The 14,009-nt window shown below is 41.5% G+C and overlaps 1 protein-coding gene across 2 annotated transcripts in view; it reads left to right on the top strand.

Annotated features, from left to right (window-relative positions):
* Positions 1-6,088: 6,088 nt before the first annotated feature.
* LOC311112407 (uncharacterized protein) overlaps positions 6,089-14,009 on the top strand; it is a 28,681-nt gene continuing 20,760 nt past the window's right edge. For both annotated transcript variants that reach the window (XM_084155518.1, XM_084155517.1), the window contains exons 1-2: positions 6,089-6,220; positions 6,611-6,754. In XM_084155518.1, the coding sequence (XP_084011644.1) occupies positions 6,628-6,754 (127 nt within the window). In that variant the 5' untranslated portion in view covers positions 6,089-6,220; positions 6,611-6,627. The remainder of the gene's footprint in view (positions 6,221-6,610; positions 6,755-14,009) is intronic.

The following is a 14,009-nucleotide window of genomic DNA, read 5'->3' as shown; positions in this document are numbered from 1 at the left end:
AATTTACTGTAAAAGATTTACAAACCCCACTGACACAATTATTGAATATGATTCATTGAAATATTAAATTGATTTTGAATTAGTTTTATAGAATTCTTCAGGTATATTGTAAACAAATGTATATTTAATAAAGACATTTTTACAGGTTTATGTGAATAACAGTGTATGTTGTGATTTGATATGAAATATGTTATTCTTATCTCACTTTCCCAAATCTCTTTTGCCTCTTCTATCTGAGCTTGGGTCAGTACAAAGTACACACAGTTATCTGTCATATTATCTTAAAAACATTCATTATCAAAGTCTGGCATTGTGATTTATCCACAATATAATTGACCCCAAGCTATCACACACTGTCACGCCCTGACTCAGGGGACTCTTATATGTTGAGTCAGGGTGTATATTCTTTGTTAGCTACAGTGGGGAAAAAAGTATTTAGTCAGCCACCAATTGTGCAAGTTCTCCCACTTAAAAAGATGAGAGAGGCCTGTAATTTTCATCATAGGTACACGTCAACTATAACAGACAAATTGAGAAAAAAAATCCAGAAAATCACATTGTAGGATTTTTTATGAATTTATTTGCAAATTATGGTGGAAAATAAGTATTTGGTCACCTACAAGCAAGCAAGATTTCTGGCTCTCACAGACCTATAACTTCTTCTTTAAGAGGCTCCTCTGTCCTCCACTCGTTACCTGTATTAATGGCACCTGTTTGAACTTGTTATCAGTATAAAAGACACCTGTCCACAACCTCAAACAGTCACACTCCAAACTCCACTATGGCCAAGACCAAAGAGCTGTCAAAGGACACCAGAAACAAAATTGTAGACCTGCACCAGGCTGGGAAGGCTGAATCTGCAATAGGTAAGCAGCTTGGTTTTAAGAAATCAACTGTGGGAGCAATTATTAGGAAATGGAAGACATACAAGACCACTGATAATCTCCCTCGATCTGGGGCTCCACGCAAGATCTCATCCTGTGGGGTCAAATGATCACAAGAACGGTGAGCAAAAATCCCAGAACCACACGGGGGGACCTAGTGAATGACCTGCAGAGAGCTGGGACCAAAGTAACAAATCCTACCATCATTAACACACTACGCTGCCAGGGACTCAAATCCTGCAGTGCAAGACGTGTCCCCCTGCTTAAGCCAGTGTGTCCAGGCCCGTCTGAAGTTTGCTAGAGTGCATTTGGATGATCCAGAAGAGGATTGGGAGAATGTCATATGGTCAGATGAAACCAAAATAGAACTTTTTGGTAAAAACTCAACTCGTCGTGTTTGGAGGACAAAGAATGCTGAGTTGCATCCAAAGAACACCATACCTACTGTGAAGCATGGGGGTGGAAACATCATGCTTTGGGGCTGTTTTTCTGCAAAGGGACCAGGACGACTGAATCCGTGTAAAGGAAAGAATGAATGGGGCCATGTATCGTGAGATTTTGAGTGAAAATCTCCTTCCATCAGCAAGGGCATTGAAGATGAAACGTGGCTGGGTCTTTCAGCATGACAATGATCCCAAACACACCACCCGGGCAACGAAGGAGTGGCTTCGTAAGAAGCATTTCAAGGTCCTGGAGTGGCCTAGCCAGACTCCAGATCTCAACCCCATAGAAAATCTTTGGAGGGAGTTGAAAGTCCGTGTTGCCCAGCGACAGCCCCAAAACATCACTGCTCTAGAGGAGATCTGCATGGAGGAATGGGCCAAAATACCAGCAACAGTGTGTGAAAACCTTGTGAAGAATTACAGAAAACGTTTGACCTGTGTCATTGCCAACAAAGGGTATATAACAAAGTATTGAGAAACTTTTGTTATTGACTAAATACTTATTTTCCACCATAATTTGCAAATAAATTCATTAAAACTCCTACAATGTGATTTTCTGGAGAAATAAAATCTCATTTTGTCTGTCATAGTTGACGTGTACCTATGATGAAAATTACAGGCCTCTCTCATATTTTTAAGTGGGAGAACTTGCACAATTGGTGGCTGACTAAATACTTTTTTTCCCCACTGTATATTCTATGTTGTAGGTCTATTATGTGTAGATCTATGTTGGCCGGTGTGGTTCCCAATCAGAGGCAGCTGTAGCTCGTTGTCTCTGATTGGGGACCATACTTAGGCAGCCTTTTGGCACTAGTGGGTTGTGGAATCTTGTTCCGTTTAAGGTTTGTTGTGTGTTACCTTAGGACTTCACTTGTCGTTGGTTTATTGTTTTGTCGTTGTGTTTATTCATTATAATAAACATGTATGCATATCACGCTGCGCCTTGGTCCGTCCCGTCAATCAACGAGCGTGACACACACCACCCCTCCAGAAAAAGAAAACTCCTAAAAAGTGCTGGAAGAGCATATTTATGAGTAATGCTCTTTTGCGGCCATTATTTATTTTCATTTAGCCTTCAAGGCAAGCTTTAGTTTTAGGAGACTAGGGAAAAGTGGGGTGGTTGGATGATTGAGATGACTGGTGTTATCATATATCACTGGGGAAGAAGCGGTTCTAGAGGCCCAGAGTGATGAAGTAGACCATTACCCTCTCCTCTGCCCTCAGCTAGTTAATAATACAATTACAAGCTGTGGGCTGATCCTAAAACCAAAACTGTGCTGTTATACTCTGGTCCACACCACTGCTGTTGTTCTCCCCTCTTTCCTCCTATCAAAATAAAATGGCAAGCAGTGGGAGAAGAAGGCTAGTTCAACACTCAAAAAGTGGTACTAAGCATTTGCACATAAGCAAAGTTAGCACCTCATACTAGTTCAACTTATTATCAAGCAAAAGGAAAACACTGGAAGAAATCTAGTCTGGATGTTGAGAAACAACAAAGCCAGCAACATTAGCCTCAGGTTGGTTGCAGAGGGAGAAAATAACAGAATGGTTGATTGAATACTGCTGGGACATGTCGGTAATGAGACTATATGTCTTCCTCTAGCTGTTGTGACAGCTACAGAGATAGACATGGTGAAGATGATGATGCCACATTACCTGAGAGCTTTGTCTTCCCTAGTTCTCTACCTGTGTCTGATTAGGTCATATCTAAAGAAATCATCATGACTGCAAAAAACGACTTCACATGGATTCATTTGTTTATTACATACATTTATTACAGTCAGGAACTTATTGTGTTTTTCACAGTAAAAGTTATGAATGAATAGTTTGTTAGTAGGTCATTTTCAGTCCATTGCTAGACTGAGTGAAAGAGGAGAACAGCATGGTGCTTAGTCTTTGACTGTAATGATGTATCAACCAGCATCCATTATGCAGAGTGAGATAGAGAGATAGAGAAAGAGAGAGAGAGACAGATCGAGAGCGTCGCTCCGACAGTGTCACCCTGACCTTTCCCAGCATCCCGTCATCTCTGTCCTGCTCTCCTCATCTCTACTCTACTCCCTCATTAAACCAGGTTAACCTTTCCCATAAGCTTCCAATCTATCCATCTACCTATCCACAGACTGATGAGGGTAAGGGCAAATGTGACTACTTCAATTCTACTTCCACTTGCAAACGGAATACATTGGCCTCTTTGACTAAGCGGTATTAGGGAAGGAGGAAATGTCTAACGTGGAATGTAAAGGGTGTAAAAAACGGAGAAAAAAAACTGAAAAGAGAGAAGAAAAATTGGCATTGATGAATGTGCCAACCTTGTAGATAATATATGAAACCTAAAAATAACCGGAAAACAAATAAGACATGTCTAAAGCGTTTAAGTCAAGGTGCGGGCAGCGGACAGTCGGGTCAGAGGAGTAAACAACTTGGCCAACAAAATTACCAGCTGTCACTCACAGCCTATAGGGAAACATAGACCCTCAGATCTTTCTCCAGGGACACTCGTGAAAAATATCCCTAAGATTCAGCTACTGTAGCTGTGCCACTAACGCTCCTTTCACACCAGAGCCACATGACAGCAATTTCCTAGCGAAAGACTTGTCAAATAAAAACGACAGTAACAATGATCAGTGGGACCTTTCAGGCTCCTGAGGGAGGGTTTGAGAGTCCTTCCTAGGACCAAAGGGCTAACTCTAAACCCTGAGATGGAATGTCAGAATTATCTGTGTCATCTGTGGTCCTGAAATAGCACATAGAGAACACAAATTGATAAAGAAGTACTTTGGGATTCAATGGGTCTAGCTGTTTGAACCGAGGACTATTTGCTAAAGGGAAACACAAGGAAACCTTTATTTGTAGGGTAGGCTAGGAAGTTGAGCCTCTGTGTGGGAGGATAATAATATTCTGCTCTGTCTCTCACCACTTCCATGCAGTAAATTGCTTGTCATGGCATATTTGCACTTCCAGCCAGCCACAACATTAGGAGAGGCAAGTCTACCTCAACCTGGTGTGTGGCTGTGCATGGGAGTGAAGATCCAGAAGAGATCATGAATACACCTGTTAATTATAGCTGTATGGTGTTTTTGACAACATCTAAGTAAATCTAGCAAAAATAATGACTTCATAATAAGATTCTTTAGAAGGTGGTAATCAAGAGAAATTGACTGTGAAGAGGCACATCTCATACAGTATGTTGATTACCAGGCGTGAAATTGCTCAGGTACAAAGTGGGCTAGATGTTTTTCTAACACTTAACTACCACATCACAGCCTCTTCTCTGTGCCATCATCAGTAATCAGAACATCTTGTCATTTTCAGCATGATAACAGATACTCTTCAAAGTAGGTAATACTTACTGTATAATCAATTCTGGTGAAGACCGTAGTACTCAGCCACTCTCACATGGAGGGAGCGAGCCTCCTCAATATTTTCTCAGCTGTGATGTTTACCCTCAAGACCTCAATGCTCTGGAAGCCTAGCGGTGGTCAGGCTCTCATCAAGCACAGGTCATATGAAATGACAGGCTGAGCGTTGTGGTTGAATGTCAGAAAGGCCAGAAACAACAAGGGGAACTCCACAACACAAACATCAACACACACACGCATTAATGCACACACACAAAAAACACTACACAACACACAACACTGTCCCATCCAGCCTGAACTGCACAGTCAGCCAATCAATATGTTGGCTGCTCCATTGATGTGATTATGCTACCTTTTTTTCTGCCTGCCAAATATGGAACTGGATTTTAATTCTAGTCTGTAGGCTACTTGGTAGGTAATTGATTTAGTATAAAAGTACAATTTAAACAAACTTGTGATTAAACCTGCCAAGTGGGCATTTTCATCTTTGTTAATTATATAGGCCTATTCCACAGGTAAATATCTGTCTTTGTAATTCATGGTATTTCCTATACAACTGAGCACCATCTGGCCCTGCTTAGAAACGGTTCGTTTAGCATCTGCAGACATGACAACAAACATTAGTTTCAGTTTGACTGAAAAAGGGTGGTGATTAAAAAGTAATTATGTTTACAGATCCCCTACCCTGACTGCTATAACAATACTCAACTAGCAGTCACAGAGGGAGACCATGTGTAATAACACTTAGTTGTTATATCTAGTTTAGAGGGAGAGATTCAGCTTAGTTCTAATAGTCTGTCTGGAACTCTTATCTGTCTTAACATTGCCTAGCTGTCCAGACAAGGACTGGTTCCATTTTTTACATTTAAATCATTTAGCAGATGCTCTTATCCATATCAACTAGGGTTAAGTGCCTTGCTCAAGGGCACGTCGACCAATTTTTCACCGAGTTGGCTCTGGGATCCGAACCAGACACCTTTTGGTTACTGCCCCAACTCTCTTAACTGCTAGGCTACCTGCCGCAAGGCTACCTTCCACCAGTTCCCACCCTATAGGTCTCAGTCTTCCTGTGTGTCTCAGTCTCCCTCACCTCCATAACCCTAGCCCTTACTCTAACCCTATCCATAACTCTATCCCAGGACTCTGTGTGACACTATCACTCTACACTATAGTAGGTCCCAGGCTTCCTGTGTGTACCTCTACTCCTCCCAATCTCCTAGCCCTATCCATAACCCTATCCCAGCCAGTTCTATTGTGTGAGACAATCACCCAGCAGCTGTGGTCCATTTGTAAAAGGGAGGGGCCTGCATGCTTAACTCTTGGCTACGTAAGAGCCCATGTCTACCAGGGGAATTAGCAGATCAGCTCACAGAGCAACAGATGTGGCACACACCCATTCAAGAGAGAGAGAAAAAACACATTGCGCATGGGTCTCCAACTTAACAGTACTGTCAACTTAACAGCAAAACAGTTGCAGAAATTCATAGAGGAAAGGGAGTTAAAGGAAAACTTGTTGCTTGACTTGGAATTGGTGAGTTCTGCATTTCTTGACTGTTATAGTTTCTATTAAGGAGTTTGTATTGATCTATGATAGACTTTGTAGACAAGTTGCACTGTGAGAAGGACAGAGAGAAAAAGTGAAAAGAGCTTCATGCCAATGTCCCTAATAGCTGGATTCATTCTGTCATAGCAGTGCTTTACAGATTGAGGAATAATCCTGATAATGCATGTAGTCATTGGTGTAATTTGTGTGGTTTTGAATAGTGAAATGCCACATTTTGACTGTATGAGAAAATCTCCACTCTGTTAAATGTTATCACATACTTAACCACCTGCAATACTGTATATGTAAAAGGGGGAACAGCTATGTTTCATTTAAGAAATAACACATTCACTATTTCTCTGCATTCTGTAAATCCAGTATTGACTGACATCATCATGGACGCATCAACCACAACAGTTATGTCAATACCCAAGGCAGACCCAGAAACAGATCCAGCTCAAGTGTTCACTGAGGTCGTCACACAGAGTTTTACAGAACACGTCACACAACACTTCAGAGTTGGTGAGTGTACCACATTCTTCTACACATGATACATCCATACAACTATTAGGAACTACTCTCCAGTGGTATTTAGAGAAATGCTGGACGAGACAAGAGAGGACAAACTTGGCTTGGACCAGCTGTGAAGACAAAGCTAATCCAAAGGTTTGTATCCTCTTGGACAAAACCTAAAACAAATCTTTATGTAGGGGGAAATATTTAGACTATGAGATATTCTTAGGCCAAAAGGATCCCGCACAAACCTACTACTATCCTCGTAAGTAATGTTGAATGCCTGTTCTATGAAAACCCATTAGGAAATGCAGGTATATTAATTACATCCCACATAGTTCTAAAGCAGGCTCTCAGATAGTGGGTACATCCCAAATGGCACCCTATTCCCTATATAGTGCATTACTTTTGACCAGAGCCCTATTGGCCCTGGTCAAAAGTAGTGCACTACAATGGGAATAAGGTACAATTTGGGATGCACACAGTGGTACAATTTGGGATGCACACAGAATCTACGCCAATATTCCTAGAGTGTCAGAGCCCAGAGCAGGTGACTGAGGAGGTTGGAGGTTGCCCTAGAGATGGTCCTCTGGGGATATGGTGAGAAGAACACCCCCAAAAGAGAAGACAGCCCATGCATATGAATGATAGGGCTACTGTGATCAATCTCAATGGGTATATTTCATCACATGATAAAGAATGCTACCAAATACCCCGTGGAAGTCTTTTGTATTAATCAACTGCATACAGGTTATTGAATTATAGTTTTAGTATGTGAGATGTAGAGGAGTACGATAATGAAAACAGGAAATGGAGAAGAGAGCTCTAGACAACAGAATGAACATACAGGAAATAACCTCTCAGTGGTTAGTTTCTCATCAGGAAGAAAATATGGCTTTGAAAGAGTGAAGAAGCTACGAGAGAGAGAGAGAGTCTCAAGAGAGGGTTAGAAGGGGGTATCACACTATGGACCTGCAGATTATAGGGAGTGTCTGTTTATCAGCCAGCCGCAAACCCAGAGAGGAGTCTGGGTAGGAAAGACTCTGGCACCACAGGCCTTGCTCTAGTGATAAGGACAGAGTGACTGGTAGCAGCTCAATTTCACCCTCTATCTCTCTCACTCACACACACACTCACACACACTCACTCACACACACACACACACACACACACACACGAGAGCACGCTCACATACTCTGAAAATAAAATGAGCATCTGAATACCATGTGGATGAATACAGATGTAGGATCTTAATTTGATCACCCTTTTGCAGGAGCACTTTCTTGCAATGCAGGAAATGTAAAACGTGTAGTGTTTATTATACTTAACTTGTAGTGTGAAGTATATAGGCCAATTCTCGTGGGAATTGGCCTATATGGATAGGGCTACATTTTTATGTTTCTTACGGAAGGTGTAAAAGGCTTCTGAAGTTTATAATTTCCACTGAAATTTCAGACTTGATTTTCCCTTACGAAAAATGTATCAACCACTACAAAAGTGTCCATTAATTATGATATTAAAATGATAGGAGGCCATCTGCGCTCTTTAAAGGTTACTACTAAATAGTGTTGGGTCCAGGTGCGTAGGAGTCCAAATAAGAATACTGGAGGAGATGGAGATCCAAAACTGAGGCTTGAATGCAAAATAAAGATGCTAATTTGAACATCATGGTGCCCAAAAAATCTAAACAAAAGTTTTGGCCTTAGGCCATCCTCAGTATAAATGGTCGACACACACACCTGTTTCTATTTCAAGGATAATTGCATGTCAAATTCAAATGATCAGGCAAGAAAATACATCAGGAAATCTATAATCAGTACCTAATACAATAGAATGCATGATCTACATTATACAGTATACAAAAGCGGACAGAGAAATATCATAAATGATCGGTACTATGATATTTTGGGCACCATGATGTTCAAATAAACAGCTTTCTGTGTGGCATGTAGCGTAGCGGTTAAGAGCGTTGGGCCAGTAATTGAAAGGTTGCTGGTCTGAATCCCTGAGCCGACTAGGTGAACAATCTGACAATGTGCCCTTGAGCAAGGCACTTAGCCATAATTGCTCTTGTAAGTCGCTCTGGATAAGAGTGTCTGCTAAATTACATGAAATCTTTATTTTGCATTCAAGCCTCAGTTTTAGATTTTTTAATTTTTTCAGACAGTGTGCGGGTCCCAATCTCCTCCATTAATTATATTCCACATTTCATGCAGGATTATTTTCCTGCGGCAGCAAACTGCCTCAAATTAAGATCCTACATGTGTAGTGGCGCAGAACTTGCATGATACAATTTTTTTTTCATCTATTCAAGTTACTGGCCCAACGCTCTTAACTGCTAGGCTATCTGCCGCCCTACCAATTCAATTCAAATGTGGTCTAAAATTGTTCCAAATATTTCACAAGAGAGTAACAGTCTCCCAATTAAACCAGTGTTTCCCAACTCTGGTCCTCGAGTACCCCCAACAGCACAGATTTTTGTTGTAGCACCTGATTCAACTTGTCAAGGGCTTGATGAGTAGTTGACAAGTAGAATCAGGTGTGCTTGTCCAGGGGCCATAACAAAAATATGTACTGTTGGGGGTACTTAAGGACCAGAGTTAATTGTGCTCCCATTGCATTTATAAAGGGTCGGGGGAAATATTGTGAGACAGTTTTGAAAGGAAACAAATGTGTCTTTCTGTTTCTCTCTAATTAAATCTTAGGAACAATTTTAGACCACATTTGAACTGATTTTGAACTGTTAACTGACAAAGATTCATCATTGTTAAACACAGTGTTTTGAGATGTTATCTTACAACAAGGAGAGAGTCACTTTCTCTCACTGACATACATCATGTAGGCTATCTACATGAAAACATTCCTCTGAGAATATTCTCTGCTCCTATTCCCCTCAGTTTGTTTGATAAAGAACAGCTATCACAGTGCCATCCAACACAGCATGTTTCACCAGCCAAAGTGACCGAATGAAACTCTCCCCTCTTCAGTGACGGGATCCGTGTATGTCTGCATCAAAGTGACTCCGTACTTTAGTTGTTGTTGATGAGCCAATACGACAGGCTCAACGTGATGCTGTCTGAGAGGAAGGCAATGATACCCGAATACCAAAGGGACACAGCATGCTTTGGACTGTCAGAACAGCCTTGGGAGACAGTGAAGAAGCAAAGAGATCATTCTAGAATGCACTCACTGCTTAGAGTAGAATTGTAAGGCAGTCATTTTGTATTTTTTGTGAGGGAGAGTTCATTGAGGTGAGACAATCAGATGTTGATTAGCAGGTGTGTGACCATCAGCTATTCCTTTATGCATCTGTTTCCTGTTGACTTAGATGTTACAAATGTGTCTAAAACTAAGTTATGTTGTTCCCAAGAGAGCAGTACTGAAAGTCAGCTATTAAAACATAGTTTACATTGATCAAGTTAATGGACTGAAGACAAATATAACTTTTTGCTACCAACTGTGTTCTAACTAACTAAAGTAAAAAGAAAGAAACACAACAGTTTAAAATAATATATACGCTGGTAGCAGTTCCTCAACTTAAAATACATGATAAGTTCCACATCCACTACCACTGTGGTCTATTGATCCTAACTTGCCTTCCTGTCAAAAATCTCACTATTTTATGTTACCATTCTGTGTTAATTAACCCTTTACACTTGTGGGAATTGGCCTATATGGATAGGGCTAATTTGAAATGTTTCTTACTGAAGAAATATGAAAAGCATATGCATAAGCATGGTAGCAATTAAAAGGGAACAGTTTGGAGATTATGGGAAAATGATTAGACCAAAGTTGAGGACACAACAGTTCACCTGACGAGACTCAGTCCAAACATTACACTGTTGATTTGATGTGCATTTTACATCTACTGTACTTTTAGCTACATTTGTTGATAATGAAATCTGAATATACTCTGGATACATTCAGTAACATGATAAGAATATGCTTGTAAAATTTGGGGTAGGTGCAACATAAGACCAAAAATGACAAGGGTTTGAGTGAGAGGACAAACTGGTGTCTTCAAGTGGCCTAGAGCAAGCACACACTTGTTTTGTTTGAAACACATCCCCGCCATCACACATGTATTGTTGTTGTTTATGCAATCCAAAAAAGGCTCATTATATATCGCAGTCTGGGTCAGGTGGGGATCATTTCAAAGCGTGTTCTATTGCCAACATGACTAGCTTAGTTATAAAATACGATCATACAGTGTTACGCTTTCACAGGGCAAGTCAGAGAAATCGTAATTTTGGTGCGCATAGAAAGGAGTCATGCTTGCATTCAGGTGTGTGTTCCACTGCATATTTTCTTCACAATAGACAAACAGAGGCTCATTCTGTTCAGAACAATCCAGGGTATGACACCATGTCATCTTGTAACTGTACATCAAACATAGTGATCATAAACATTGACACTGTATATTACATACGTTTTATGATGTGGAAATGTGAAGTGCACATTTGGATGGGTGTTTGGCTTGCTTGTATGATATCAAAGAGGTATTTCTTTCTAAATACATTGAGTCATCTTAATTTACAGCATTTCCCTCACTCAGACAACCAAAAATTTGCAAAAATTGCCCAATTAGCAGGAGGGATGGGGGCAACTTCTTGTCGCATGCGGTGCTCAAGTTCAGAACGGCTGTCAGTCAAAACCCATACAGAGCTGTGAAGCGCAGAGATCTGACGTCATGTATAGAATGTTATTGTATAGCCACTGTGTTCCAATGTAGGAGCTTATCAGTGCCCAAATCTGCCATTTTCAACCCGTATACAGGTACGAGTGTAAAGGGCTACTCAAACATCTCAGTATGATCATTCAGTCTCATTAGTGTCTTTCCTGCCTGTATTCTAGCTCCAGCTCAATGACTCACTGAGGTTTAAACCTGAGGAGTCAAGTCTGGGTCCACTGCCTCAAATTAGACCTGTTTCCTCTCTCGCTCTCTCTCTCTCTCTCTCTCTCTCTCTCTCCCTCTCTCCCTCTCTCTCTCTCTCTCTCTCTCTCTCTCCCTACTCTCTCTCTAGCCTCGTTTATACCTGGTGCTAACATGCGTCCTTTGTCCTGGTCTTATCCACATTCTGACTATGCCCACATTGTAGCCGTTGCATCTACAGATGGTAGTAAGATGTGTCTCTTATCCGTACACTGTGTCTGCATTGTGACCAGATATCCTGGCCCCTCCCTGTATGCAAATTATTTGACAATTGTTCAATATTAATTTATTTTAAGACACATATTGATGCAATAAGTCAATGGCGTTACCTGTCAATGATTTTAGAGGGCGGGATAATTATGAATTAAATGGTTTAACTATCCAGGTTGGTCTACACTGGTAAGATATCCAGACATAATACGTGTCTGACTACCTCCAGAGGTGGTCAAGAAGATCTGATCACCATCAGATCACAATGCGTCTTTTAATCATCTACACCTGTCTAAAAATGTGGCCACAATCAGAATGTGGACAAAATCAGGACAAAGGACGCAAGTCAGAACCAGGTATAAATGGGGCTTCTCTCTCTCCCCCACCTCTCTTTCTCTCTCCACACCACTCACAAGTTAATGAGAGGAAAGAAAGCATCTGTCAGGCATGTCAAACTGCCTGGGCCCAGTAGACCAGGCAGGGAACTCAAGGTCACCTCATTGGCTCAGAGCAGCACCGTAGTCAGGTCTTGGGAGAGTGGCGGCGACGCGGCATTCACCTCAAACTGCTGCTTTGACAGCTGGGAAATCAGAGTAGAACTACATATATAAAGCTAGAGGAGAAGGAGGAGATAGAATGAGCTGCTGCCATCTTAATCAGGACATGGATTGCTGTAAGTGTTGTAGCCTTATTAAAGAAACAGCCACACCACTATTGGTAGCTCCTTCATAAACGTTATAGGTGTTATGTTGATCCGAAATAAATAGCCAGATCCAAATGATATGGTGCATCATCCATTCACTGGAAAAACCATTGTGATGCTTTAAATGCTTTAACATTTGAACAACCTTCTCTCATGAGAAGGGCAGATACTATTGATGTTGCTGCCCTTGGGGCAGTCACTATAGGGACAGTCACCCTTGGGGCAGTCACCGTAGCAGAAGGGCAGATACTATTGATGTTGCTGCCCTTTGTGCAGTCACTATACAGACAGTCACCGTAGCAGAAGGGCAGATACTACTGATGTTGCTGCCCTTGGGGCAGTCACAATAGGGACAGTCACCCTTGGGGCAGTCACTATAGGGACAGTCACCATAGCAGAAGGGCAGATACTACTGATGTTGCTGCCCTTGGGGCAGTCACTATAGGGACAGTCACCTTTGAGGCAGTCACTATAGGGACAGTCACCCTTGGGGCAGTCACTATAGGGACAGTCACTGTAACATAAGGGCAGATACTACTGATATTGCTGCCCTTGGGGCAGTCACTATAGGGACAGTCACCGTAGCAGAAGGGCAGATACTACTGAGTAACTATAGCATAAGTGCAGTCACATTTGCCATACAGTATACTACAGCATAGCCTACTTAATGCGCTGGGCTCTGATTCTTCTATTGCATCATGGATGATGTCATTGAGGAAGAAAGGATGGGGCTGTGTGTTGAGACCAGTTCTACACTAATCCTCCTCCAGAACATCTGGCTAGTGGACGAAGTCCAAGTGGCCATCATACAGGGGACTGGGTGTGGGGAGAACATTTGCATTAGTAGAACATTTGTTTTGGAATTGTTAAATATGCTGTAGGAAACGGTTTAGGGAAAGGGTCTAAGATAATGTTGTTAACCTTAATAGAGAAGTACTACCTTAAGTGTGGCTATAGTGGATTTATCTGTAGGAACTATACAAATGGCAACCATTATTGTTTCAGCAAATCTCTCTCACTCTTTCCCTTTCTCTGACACCCACATGAATGCATAGATGTCTCTATTTTAATCAGTTGAACATTGTCTTAGCTGAACAACCCCTCAGATGCCCTCTAGCCCATATCCCCCAAGGCAATAAAATACTTCTCCAACCCCTTAAAGCCATAACAATAAGTAAATGGCCCCTGCAGCACCAGGAAGCCCATACTTACAGTACATTACACCGCTCTCCTTCATATGAGGCTCTCTGTCTGTACCTCATTAACTACAGAGCGCTGGGCCAAAGCCCCAAATGATCTCACAACAAAGCCATCTCATCTCACCCTCCTGTCCAAGGACTGCTGCTTCAAAACAAAATAAAAGTAAATTACCATCATTTTGGCCCCTGTCTGGCCTATCAACCACTCTATACCCCTGG

This window comes from Coregonus lavaretus (genome assembly GCF_964263955.1).
Source record: "Coregonus lavaretus genome assembly, chromosome: 38".
Lineage (NCBI taxonomy): Eukaryota > Metazoa > Chordata > Actinopteri > Salmoniformes > Salmonidae > Coregonus > Coregonus lavaretus.
This window is presented reverse-complemented; position numbering and strand designations above follow the sequence as displayed.